Source organism: Lemur catta, chromosome 1, assembly GCF_020740605.2.
Source record: "Lemur catta isolate mLemCat1 chromosome 1, mLemCat1.pri, whole genome shotgun sequence".
Lineage (NCBI taxonomy): Eukaryota > Metazoa > Chordata > Mammalia > Primates > Lemuridae > Lemur > Lemur catta.
The window spans coordinates 77,169,600-77,182,821 of record NC_059128.1 but is presented as its reverse complement, the minus strand read 5'-3'; the positions used below and the strand labels follow the sequence as shown (position 1 = coordinate 77,182,821).

General features: G+C 34.6%; 1 protein-coding gene across 2 annotated transcripts in view; it reads left to right on the top strand.

Annotated features, from left to right (window-relative positions):
• Positions 1-13,222, top strand: part of TTBK2 (tau tubulin kinase 2) — a 132,002-nt gene that overhangs the window by 68,566 nt on the left and 50,214 nt on the right. For both annotated transcript variants that reach the window (XM_045539634.1, XM_045539627.1), the window contains 3 exons: positions 5,641-5,706; positions 9,527-9,619; positions 10,256-10,381. In XM_045539634.1, coding sequence (XP_045395590.1) covers positions 5,641-5,706; positions 9,527-9,619; positions 10,256-10,381 — 285 coding nt within the window. The remainder of the gene's footprint in view (positions 1-5,640; positions 5,707-9,526; positions 9,620-10,255; positions 10,382-13,222) is intronic.

Genomic DNA, 13,222 nt, shown 5'->3' with positions numbered 1-13,222 from the left:
AGACGGGGTCTCACTTTTGCTCAGGTTGGTCTCGATCTCCTGAGTTCAAGCAATCCTCCCACCTCAGCCTCCCAGAGTACTAGGATTACAGGCATAAGCCACTGTGCCAGGCCAGGAACTGAATTTTTAATTTTATTTAAGTGGCTGTCATATTGATGAGTATAGCCCTCAATATAATCTCCATTCCATATTTTGCATTAGCCAGTTCATTGCTTTTCTTTCTTCTCTTTGTTGCAGACTTGAGGGTACTTATTTTGGAGTTAGGGAGCAGGTTCAGGGAGCTGCCAAGGCTGGACTTCAAGTTCAGCTTAAAAATTTAACCCACTCTGCTTTTCCTTTTTATCTAGTCCCTCCCTTCCTCCATCCCTTCCATATTACTTCCCCTCTGCTTTTTTTAAAAGTCAATTTTATTTATGTGTAACACACCTTTAAAGTTTATCATTTTAATTAAAACTGTTGTGAATAATACATATAGTTTTATTATCACAGTAGACACCCTCTTGGCTGACCAACATGGAATAATAGTTCTGTTAATTGAAAAGGTTCACTAAGGACAGGGAGTCATATGACACATCTATGCCTTAATAATCTTTTAAATTTTTCTTTGTTTTATAAGTCTTTTTATTTTGAAATAGTTTAAGACTGACAAGAAGTTAAAAAATAGTATAGTTGCCATGTCCCTTCACCCACCTTCCCCCAGTGATATCTTACATAATCATAGTACATTGTCAAAACTGAGAAATTGATGTTGGACACAATATAAATTAACTCAGGTACAGACTTAGATTTCATCAGTCTCAACATATACTTCTTGTGGGGGAAGGGATGATATATGAAATTTTATCACATATAGATTCATATAACCAACACCGTAATCTATCACCACAAAGAAACTCCCTCAAAACAGAAATGTATATTTACTTTCCAGTCTTATGGTGTAGGACCATCAGTCAGAATGCATTATAGAGGGAATGGTAGAGAGGATCTGTACACCAGTGAGTTGTTTATGTGGTTGGTTTTGAGGGCCTCTACTATTTGTCACCTGTAAAATGTATTAGTTACAGTAAGAAGGGTTATGAGGTGCAAAGAAGCCCTGAATTATATATATTCACAACACTTTGATTCATACAATTTCAGAGTTGAACCTCTATTTACTTAATGATTTGAATCTGCCTGTTCATTTTTTTCTCCTGCTTTTAATGCATGCCCCAGTTTCAGCCCTTCAGCTGGCATCTCACATTGACTCTTTGTGTCTAAGCTCTTGGAATGGCATGTTTTCTCTTGCTGCTTCCTTCCTGACCATTCAGCTGAAACTTCTAGTGCCTAGGGCTGAGTAAGAAAAAATTTATAAGTCTGTTTCTCTGTTTGCATTCTAGAATTTCAGCTGAATTTGTGCTGTTTTCCTCTTTCCATTGAGAGTTTTATTACATGGTTCTCCTTGTATTTTTTTTTTCCCTGATCTTTTCCCTTTTGTTAGCAGTAGGCCAGGGCTCATTCCTAGAGTCTTCCTCTTCTCCTTCTAGATTTATTCTCCTAGGAGTTCATCCTGTCTCTGACATACACACTACACATTCACATTACTTCTGCTCTTGTACCAGTCTTGAGGTTTCTTGTTTGAATGATTAAAATCATTTCTTCACTGATATCCCTATCTTCTCCTTCCAGTCTATTGGAGTAAACATCTCAGGGACTTCCTCAGTCATGTCACTTTCCTACTTAAACATTTTTGATGAATTCCATTTGCCTGTACATTATATACCAAACAATTTAATATGATATTCAAGGCCTTCCTTAAGCTGACTCCAACCTATTTTTTTCATTATTTTCTCTCACCATCTTCTTCAGCCATACCAGACTCCTTTCCCTAACACCCATGGTACTTTCCTCCCTCTTTGCATTGTTCAACATCTTTTTTGCCTAATATGCATTTCTTCTTCCTATTATAACCAGTCCTTGAAGGCCTAACTTTTTGGCTTCATTTGAATGTCTAGGTATTATTTTAGTGAAACATGTTCTTAGATTGTTAAGCACTCTCACTTTTTGCTTTCTTTTTCTTTAAAGATGTTTTTAATTAATTTATTTTTTCATTTTAATTTTTTTTTATTAACTGGACACTGAATGATAAAGATGTTTTTAAATATAAATTTTGTGGCTGGGCATGGTGGCTCATGCCTGAAATCCCAGCACTTTGTGAGGCTGAAGCAGGAGGATCATTTGAGCCCATAAGTTCAAGACAGCCTGGACAACATAGTGAGACCCCATTTGTCCAAAAAATTAAAAAATTAGCTGGGCATGGTGGTGCGTGCCTGTAGTCCCAGCTACTTGGGAGGCGGAGGTGGGAGAATTGCTTGAGCCCAATAGTTCAAGGCCAGCCTTGGCAACATATGGAGACCCTGTCTCTAAAAACAAACAAACAAACAAACAAATAACACTTAGTGAGAGGCAGAAATCATTGATTGCCAGAGACAGGGGTGGGAGGGTGGGAGGGACTGACTACAAAGAGGTATTAAGGGAACTTCTTCTTGGAGTGATACAAATAGTCAATATCTTAATTGTGGTGGTAGTTATGTGACTTTTTATCTTTGCCAAAATTCATAGAACTGTGCACACTGAAAGTATGAATTATGCTGTATGTAAATTACATCTCAATAAATCTGCCTTGAAAAAGATTAAAAAAGGGAAACAGTGAAACAAATTTCTGTTTCACCCCTGCCTATTCAAAATCCACTCATTTCCTATACTGCCCCTACCCACCACATTCACCTTTAGATAGCTGTAGTGTTAGTAGTTTCTTATATATCCTTCCAGAATTTCTTTATACATGATACAGCAAATACAAATGAATATTCTTGTTTTGCCTTTTTAATTCAAAAGGTAGCATGACATTCATTGTACACCTTTCTTTTTTTCACTTAACAGTATATCTAGACAATTCTTCCACATCAGTATGTAGAGCTTCTTCATTCTTTTTTGCAGCTGCAAAGTATATTCCATCATATGGATATACTATAATTTATTTAATCAGTCCCCTATTGACAAACATTTAGGTTGTGCCCGGCTTTTGCTATCATGAATGCTGATGGTAATGAATGACTTTGTACATCCACTATTTTTGCTTATGCAAGTATATCTGTGAGATAAAGTTCCAGAAGTGAAATTTCTGGATCAAAGAGAATATATGTATTTGCAATTTTCATATATATTGCCAAATTGCCATCCATTGGGGAGGTTTCAAGAGACTACCTATTTCAAGGCCCAATAAAATGCTGCCTGGTCTTAAGACCTTTCCTTCTTCCCTCCTACCAAATAAGACTCCTGAATGTTCATAACTCATTGTACTTTGCTAATGGTGTTAATTATAATCTGCTTTGGACTTGAATTGTTTGCATATATGGTTGTTATCTCCAATTGGGTTTGAGTTGTCTTTACTACATTAAATAAGGTGACTGAATTTCCTTGACCTGGTATTATTTGTTTGATTACTTATATCAAGATTTCTCTAAACAGCTGATCTCTTTTTGTATCTGTTTCAACCTTTCCATGTCAGAAGTAAGGTCAGACCCAGGCCAGGGATACTCTTAAGTAGAAAGAGTCTCCTGGGCTTGTCTTGGCTAGAAGCCATTAGAAAGTCTTGTTATCCAATTAACTATGGACTAAGCTGCAGATGTGATAATAGATCTAGAGATTTTCATCTTGGCAATTACTATACTGAAAATGATTGGGCAAATTGCATGCTACAAAAAACAATTTTGTGTTAGCTGAGGGCTCCTGTCAAGTAATGAATAAAAGGACAACCTCTGAAATGTTTACTGAGAAGAATTGATAGTAGGCTTTCATATATTCTCTTAAACATTTTTCTTCTAGAAAAAGAAATCTGCAACCCCAGTTCTGTCAACCAAATCAAAACTATTAGATATTCCTGTTAATTATGATGTCTTAGGAAAATATTGAGACCCATTGACTATGATTACCAGTGAATGGCAGCTAAGAAAATAAATGACATTTTAAAAGATTACAGAAACTTTTGATTATTGAGACTTGTCATTAAATAGAGAATATTTTTAAAATAATAATCTTAAAATAAAAACAATAAAGTAAAAGGAAAGAGTAGTTAATGAAAAGAAATGAAATAAATAAACAAATAGCTAATTTGATTAGATTAAGCATACATTACAAAAATGAGCAAATGGAGGAAGAATGCTTAGACTGTTTATCTTATTCTTATGCTATAGCATATGACCAAAATGATTCTGGTACAGATTTTTAAAGTAACATTTACTACAGTCTTTTTTCTGACTAGAAAAGTAATACATGTTAATGGAAGAAAATTTTAAATTGCTTAAAAAAACAAAATACTCTACTAATGGAAATGATTGGCAATGATCATTTTCAAATTGTTAGTGTTCATATTGAGCTATAGTGTCATTCATGAATCTTCAGGGTGCTGACTTGATCCTTGTGAAGCAGTAGAATGGAGACAGTGTATGATTTTAAGTCAAAAGGTCTTAGTTGATGCCTGTTTTGCCATTTACTGATTTTAGACAAGTTACTTACCTCTCAGAAACTGTTTCTATGCTTATAAAATGAACAAGACCAGAGTTTATATTCCATGGACTGGAAAAAACATTCAACAAACAAATTAAAAAATAAACAAATAGCAATAAACAAAGTAAAAATATAAATAAAATTTGTTTTGCATAGTAAAAGAAGTTATGAAAAAGAAATAAAGCAAGGTAAAAGAACAGAGTGGCATTGTAGATGGGGGAGTAGTATTTTAGATTAGGGTGATTTAGGAATGTTTCTCTGGGAAGGTGACATTTGAGCAGAGGTTGTAATATAGAGTAGTAGAGTTTGCTATTGGAGACATGCAAGGAGATAGCATTCCAACTTGAAAGAATAATGTGCAAAATTTTGACCTAGAAACAAAATCGGTCATAGAAGAAACCACAGTAAATCCATTGTTGAAGGAGGCAAGTGCCAGATCATGGAAAGTCTTGTGGGCCAAATAAAAAGTTTGGGCTTTACTCTAAGGAGTTCCCTGAGAGCTAGAATCATATATTATTCATGTTTAGCTTTATTCCCAATACGTGGCATGTACTAAGTACCCAATAACTTGAATTTTTAATGTATGAATTCCATGTATAGGTTGAGTATAAGTTACCACCACCTTTGAATTGAGTTTGAATAAAATAGCCAAGATATGAAGAGGTTGGCATGTTAGGTTACTTATTGATTTCTCATGGTCTTTATATATTTATTTGAATCCAGAGCCTGAATATTAATATGTATATTACGATGTTTGGTATAATTCTGGGTATGTGAAAGCATTTAGTGTTTTATAATGTACAGAGTTGTATGTATGTCATAAATGCCACTGTATTTTAAAATGCAGGTAGGAAAAAATGAGACTGAAACAAAATTAGCTAAAAATGTTGTAAGTGGTTGTTTTAAGGTGTGATTTAGAGATATTCTCTCTCTAGTTTTCCATAATTTCACAGTAAAAAGTTAGAAATTAAAATAAATAGTATTTTATTGTGACAGTAATGGACATACATCTCCCATTTACTTCACGGGCTCAAGTGTGCTGAATCTATTGCTATTTGAAGCACGTTTATTATCCTTTACTTGGCTTTGTTGTAGCCTCGAGCTGTGGCAGGCTTTCGAGGGACAGTTCGTTATGCATCAATCAATGCTCATCGGAACAGGGTAAGTATCTAAACTAGAGTCATATCTGTATAAGCATGCTAATGGCTTGAATCTGATTGACCTCTTTACGTTAGAGTATAAAGGTATGGAAAGTGCATAGGAGTAGAGGATTCCCTTTATGGTGACAAAATTACAATAATTCTTGGAATGATTGTTCCAATTCACTTTTTTTGTATGACACTAATGGTAAAGGAGTTAGTAATACTTACACATTGTAAGGTGTATAATGGATAACAGATATGTATAGCTGCACAGAGAATAAAATTGAATTTGCCAGAAAAGATAATAGCTAAGTATATTTATGTCTATGGAGAATGTGTCCATAATTAGGTAGAAGTATTAACACATTTAATATAGAATTTTGAAGAGATAGAACATCTGTGTTCTATTTCAAGAAATTATTTGGGAATATAATTACTATAAATACCTAATGAAATGTCGGGGTCATTATTTTATCTGTATTATGTATCTAATCTGTGATATCCCCTCCCCACCAAACCTTTTGTTTTTTTGTGAAGAGCTCAAGTGCAGACAACTTAAACATTTTCATTTTAGTAAATTATCTGTTTCCTCTTGGTTTAAATTTTTAAAATCCCTCTCCCTCTCCCTCTCCCTCTCCCTCTCTCCCTCTCCCTCTCCCTCTCCCCCTCTCACCCCCTTTTCCTCTTCCCTTCCTCCCTCCCACTCTTCTGCCTTTATTACCTCAGTCCTGTTGTTCTGCTCTGATTTTTCCCCCTCGTCCTGGACCTTAAGTATGAGTAGGAAAGGTGGACGTTATGTGGATTCTCAATCCTTGAACTTGTTTGAGTGGAGATAAGAAGTTTAACAAGTGATTCCTTGATAAAATAAACAGAAATCTTTACCTTATACTTTTTTTTTTTTACCTTGTTCCTGTTCTGTGAAACCAGAATTGCTTTAATGAGAATTTGACCAGTGCTAAATATAATAGGAGGAGTATGCCATGGTCTTATATGCTATGCTCCAGTTAATTTGGTTTCTTATGATATGATTATAAATTAAAAATAGTAAAGGCATTTTTATCAGCACTTTGCCAGGCATTTTAACTCATTTGGTTTGACTCAATGTTGCTTTATTTTATTATATATAGTCTCTTGTTTTGCCTTGAAAAGAAAGTTTTCCTGTTTTCTCGGTTGAATCTTATGAAATTTTAGAAATACTAGGTTTTTGGCCAGGCGCGGTGGCTCACGCCTGTAATCCTAGCACTCTAGGAGGCCGAGGCGGGTGGATTGCTCGAGGTCAGGAGTTCAAGACCAGCCTGAGCAAGAGCGAGACCCCGTCTCTACTAAAAATAGAAAGAAATTATCTGGACAACTAAAAAATATATATAGAAAAAATTAGCCGGGCATGGTGGCGCATGCCTGTAGTCCCAGCTACTGGGGAGGCTGAGGCACTAGGATTGCTTAAGCCCAGGAGTTTGAGGTTGCTGTGAGCTAGGCTGACGCCACAGCACTCACTCTAGCCCAGGCAACACAGCGAGACTCTGTCTCAAAAAAAAAAATAAAATAAATAAAATAAAAAAAATAGAAATACTAGGTTTTCAATGAAATATATTAAAAAATTATGTCAACATTATAATCTTGTGAAATGCAACATTGTTTTTGATACAAGCATAAGTATTTTCAGAGATTATGATAGCTGTGTAAACATTTCTAAAAGGGCTACTAGAAAGAGATGATATATTTTTTTCCTTAAATTTAAAGAGTGGAGACTTCTTATAAGCCTTTCCAGCACAGAGTGCTCTAACAGTTTATTTACCTGCTTATTATTTGTTACTCATCTAACCTTGGTAGAGGAATTTGATAGTATATAGCAGTGGTTCTTAACGTTCTTTGCTGCTCTCAGCAGGCTTGCAGGATAGAATGTACATAGTTACACAGCTTCCTTCACAATGATTGTTAGTTTATATGGTAACACAGGAGTGCAACTAGTGGAACCTCCAGAAGATAATTAATTGTTTCCCAGATAATTTTAACATGTTTCCTTCTTCCATACTTTGTGGCCTTAATCTCTAAAAATAATATATTCCATTTCTTTGTTTTTTTGGTTTCTTTTTTGGTTCTTTAATCTTAAACTTTTAACAAAAATAATTTCTAAGCAATACTGGGACTTTTCAGAACACTCGAACTCTGTTCACTCTGTCTTACTGATTTTCTTCACTTTAATCCTTTGTTAATATTTGTTTTATCTCAATACTTTGAAGAAATTATTTTACTTTCTTGTGGTTCTGAGGTTACTGTTGAGAAGATCTTTGTTCATTTAATTGTTACTTTGTATTTATTTTGTGCTTTTTATTTGAGTACTTTTGACATCTTCTCTGGTATCCTACATTCAAATGTGCCTAGATGTAGATTTTTAAATATATATTCTGTTTGGGATTCGTTGTGCTTCCTAAATCCACACATTCATGTCTTTCATCAATTTTGGGAGATTCTGACAAATTACTTTTTAAAATATTGCCCTCTTCCCCTTTCCCTCTATACCCTTATCCTTAGATCTCAAAATTAATATATGTTAGACTCTCTTATTTTGTCCTCTGTGCCTCTTAAAGTCACTCTCAGATTTTTCTAACTCTTTGTGTTTCTGTGCAGTATTCTAGATAATTTCTTATCTATTTTCTAATCCATTAATTTTTTCTGCTGTGTTTGATAAGTTTTTTAACCTGTCCATTGAGTTTTAAATTTCTATTATTGTGTTTTTTATTTCTAGATGTTCTTTTTGGTCCTTTTTCAAATCTGGTTGGGATTTGGGGTTTTTTGTTTTTTATTTTGATTGAATATGGTTCCTTTATGATGACTTTGGTTCCATTTTTCACTTAAATGTTTTAAACGTTCTTATTTCATATTCTATATTCTATGATTCTATTTCTGAAATCTGTGGATGTTTTATTCTGCTCTTTATAGCTTCTCCTGACATTAGCTTATGGTAGCCTGCTTCCTAATATATTTTATAATTTTGAATAATGAGCTTATATTTAGTGAGACTTTATCTATAGTACTACTGTGTCCTATGAGGCCTAAATTTAAGGTGGTGCTTTTTGCACAAGAGGATTGTCATTTGCTTCTGTCATTACTGCATGACATTATCACCTAGAAAACATTTGGAGTTAATTTCTTGGGTTGGTTTTCCAGACCAGACAGGTGGTATAAATTTAACCCCCAAATTTGAATGAGGAGCAGGCCTGTGGTAACAAATTCTCAGGGCAATTTTTTTTTTTAAAGCCACTCAAATTGTCCCTTTGATAGTTAATTTTATAGAAAAAAAATTATTACAGTGTAATATACACTCCAAATATGGCACTAAGGATGTAGCCTTTTTAGGGTCCTAGTTATATGACGGGGGCATTGGGAGTCTCAGTTACAACTTCTGTCCAGTATAGGGCCAAGGCCTTTATACCTGTCCCCTTCCTGGTTGATAAAACCTATGACAAAGGCCTCCAAAATAGCCAAATCTAAAGCTTCAGCATCAGCTTGCTTTTCTTGTTTCCAACTTTTAAAAAAATTGTGAATTTTAGGATTTCCCTTACTTCTTAATGAACTCATTAATTAATGGGCTATATTATTTCCAGCATTTCTGGGTTTTGCGGTGCTCTTTGTTTCAAAAAGTTTTCCAATATATATTCTGTTCTGTAGATTGCTATATAGCCATGTAAAATATGTAAGTATATTTATCAGATAATTTTATGGGGAATTAATTTAAATTTCTAGGCCTAGTAAAATGAAACAAGATGGTTAGGCCTTAATATAATACACTCACTAGTAGTAGTAATGTGTTGTGACTGAGTTCTGTTTTGTTTATGAAGGAAATGGGAAGACATGATGACCTTTGGTCCTTATTCTACATGTTGGTGGAGTTTGTGGTTGGTCAGCTGCCTTGGAGAAAAATAAAGGACAAGGTGGGGAATGGAGATGTAAATTTTAGTAGGGGAAGGAATAAAAATTTCCCCTGAATAAGCATTTTTTTAAAAAATATCCTTATGTATAAGACTTAAAATCTATAAACATTTTTACTATATCCCAATATGTATATTTGTCTCTCTTATGAGCTGATATTAGAGATCTAATTAATGTTATGACTTTTTCTATATACATGGAGAATAAATGCTAATTTAAGTATAGTCATTGCTTCTGATTTGATTTATAGCCCTCCCTCTTAGCTTTTAATTTCACTAGGTCTCTTTTTTTATAAGTCAAGTGAGCTTTTAGCTTTTAATTGTCACATTATATTGTTTCATTTGAAAACTTTAAACACATATGTTGATAGAGTAGACCAGATTTAAGATAAATTCTTTCTTTTGGGGACTATTAGTTTACTGATGCAGAACTCTGTTACTTTTTTGGCTCTGCATTACAGTTTTTCCCCCTTTAAAGCACTATGTATTAAGCTATTAGTAAGAGCTCAGTTCTTGCTTTATACTTAATTACCCACTATTTCATTCCCTGGTACATACCCTTGAGACTTTTATTGAGGGCTCTTAATGCATAGTTGCCAAGAAAAATTGACTATAGTTCCTTTTCTCTTTACTTCCCAGGAGCAAGTAGGCTCTATTAAGGAGAGGTATGACCACAGGCTCATGTTGAAACATCTCCCTGCAGAATTCAGCATCTTTCTAGACCATATCTCTGCTTTGGATTATTTTACGAAACCAGACTACCAGGTAACCATCTTTGTCAGTTATGTGGATTAATTCTTCTCTGTCTCTCAGTCTCTGCCTTCACTCATTGTAGCTTTGAGGGAGTGATAAATGAGTATGGGAGACCTCATAAGAATAATACTATTTTAATACATCCTGAGAAATGTGGTAAAATTAACTGATGATGAGAGTGTCTGTGTGTATGTGTTGTGTTTTGTGTGTTTGCTGCCTTCTGAATGAACTTCATTAGAGTTTCAGGTTTGTGCATCATGTAACGGAGTTTACTCTTCCTGCAATTATTCATCTGCTGTATAGAACTGCTGATAGTTCAAATTATGTAAATTCTAGAGCTAGTTTGTTGACCAAAAGGAAATGTCCAACTAGGTAATGTACCTGTTGAGGAATTGAAGACTGCGTATCATATGTTAATATGCTATTGAGACAGCAGTAAATGAAGATTATTGGCTCCATTTTGTCTGTTGTCAGCGAATCATTTCCTTAGAGCATCAGTTAATGAGGCCATATAAGGATCTACTAGATTTACCATAAATGGCAACCCTAACCCTAAACAGCTATGTTTCAGAAGATTCTGTTGCTGTCAGGGAGAACTTGGTCAGGGCTTAATGCAAAATAATTGCTCCCACAGAAAACTAAATGAAGTCCACATGTAGATTAATAATAATAATAATATGTATGAATGCATCATTTTCATTTACAAAGGACAACAAATAACCTTTATTGCCTGTTAATGGAAGTTTTAAATTCTAAAGTGTCAGTGTTGCCCAAAGATGAACAATATCTACAGCACAGTGAATTTATTTACATTTAGTAATTATTTCTCTATGAAATAGCTGCTTTTGTATAAGACAGAAATAAGATATAAAGCAGAGAGGCAACATACAATCTTGGGTCCTTAGAGACCTTGAGTGAGTGAGCTGGACTTCTTTCATATGTAGCAATTTGCATTATAAACCATATGGGCTGTCTAACAAATTGAGAAAATACATTACATATGAGTTGCTTTGGAATGTGTTCTTATATTTATATTTTATGTGTATTTTCTCAAATGTAGAAAGGTTTCATTACTTAAATATTAAAATAATGAAATTATACCAGTAAGACTAGATTCAAGAGGAGCTAGAAAATGTTCCAAATTTCTCCTGTTGAATACTAATAATTTTTATTGACAAAATTTGCTTGGGGTTATAAAATCTTAGGGTAGTAAAAAAATTTTGATCACATTCTCCTCTTAGTTAAGCTTATAATCTAAAGAACACTGTCATATTCACCAACTAAAGTTTGAAATTTAGACCTATAATTAATTTAAATTAACAAATTATTCTCAAGTTTCTCATTTGGATATTATCTTAGGCGCTGCTCTGTCTCTGACTTAATAACAAAACAAAGTTTAGTAATTTTCGTATTTGGGGGAGATAGAGAATAGGCCTGGCATTTTCTTTGTTTTACAGATTCTGTAAATAATCTGACCCTTTCCTACTCTCTGATCTTTTATAAGCAGTGGGAGCTGAGGGCAGGTGTACAGGAGAATAATAGTTGGGAAAAAGATGTTAATGTAAGTGATTGGTGTGTTCTGATGGCTAGTATCAATGTGACATCATGTTATAAGGTCTGAGCTTTGCAGCTTCTGCCTCTTGCTTCCCTCACAGAGACTTGCAGCAGTGTTCATTTTGAGAAAAATTACTCTACTTTGAATCTGAATGCTCTTATGAACTACTGCTATCCCTATAGTTAATTTTACAATTTGAAATTCATTCCCGAATTTGATTTTCATTACTGTTCTTTCAAATTTTAAATTCCTCATGGGACAACCAGTGTAGTTAAAAATGACAAGGCCAGGTGCAGTGGCTCATGCCTATAATCCTACCCTTTGGGAGGCTGACACGGGAGGATCATTTGAGGCCAGGAGTTCCAGACCAGCCTGAGCAACACAATGAGACCCATTGCTACAGAAAATTTAAAAATTAGCCAAGCGTGGTGGCACATGCCTGTAGTCTCAGCTATTCAGAAGGCTGAGGTACAAGGATCTCTTGAACCCAACAGCTATGATCATGCCACTGCACTCCAGCCTGGGCCAACAGAGTAAGACCCTGTCTCTAAAAAACCAAAACAAAACAAAAACAACAGGAACAAACCTCCTCTAGCAACATGCATATAGCATACCAGTATTTAGCATGACTGCTTCCCTAGCTACAATGAACATAAAATAGTAATGGTATGTCTCCAACTTTGTATATTCTGAGCTAAGATCAAAGTGAATACACATTTTCTTATACAAAACATCATCCATGAATACTGTGTAAATCTCTATGCACATAAACTAGAGAACATAGAGGAAATAGACAAGTTCCTGGAAACACACAACCTCCCAAGACTCAACCAGGAAGAAATAGAACTCCTAAACAGACCAATAACGAACAGTGAGATCGAAAAAACCTCACAACGAAAAAAAGCCCCAGACCAGATGGATTCATTACTGAATTCTATCAGACCTACAAAGGAGACCTGGTACTAATAATATAGAAATTATTGCATAATATCAAGAAAGAGGGAATCCTGCCCAACTTGTTCTACAAAGCCAGCATCACCTTGATACCAAAGCCAGGAAAGGACACAACAAAAAAACTACAGAACCATATCCCTTATGAGTGTAATTGTAAAAATCCTCAATAAACACTAACAAACTAAATTCAATAGCACATCAAAAATATAATCCACCAGGACCAAATGGGCTTCATTCCAGGGATACAAGGATGGTTCAACATATGTAAATCAATAAATGCGATTCACCACATAAAGAAAAGCAAAAACGAACACATATGACCCTCTCAATAGATGCAGAAAAAG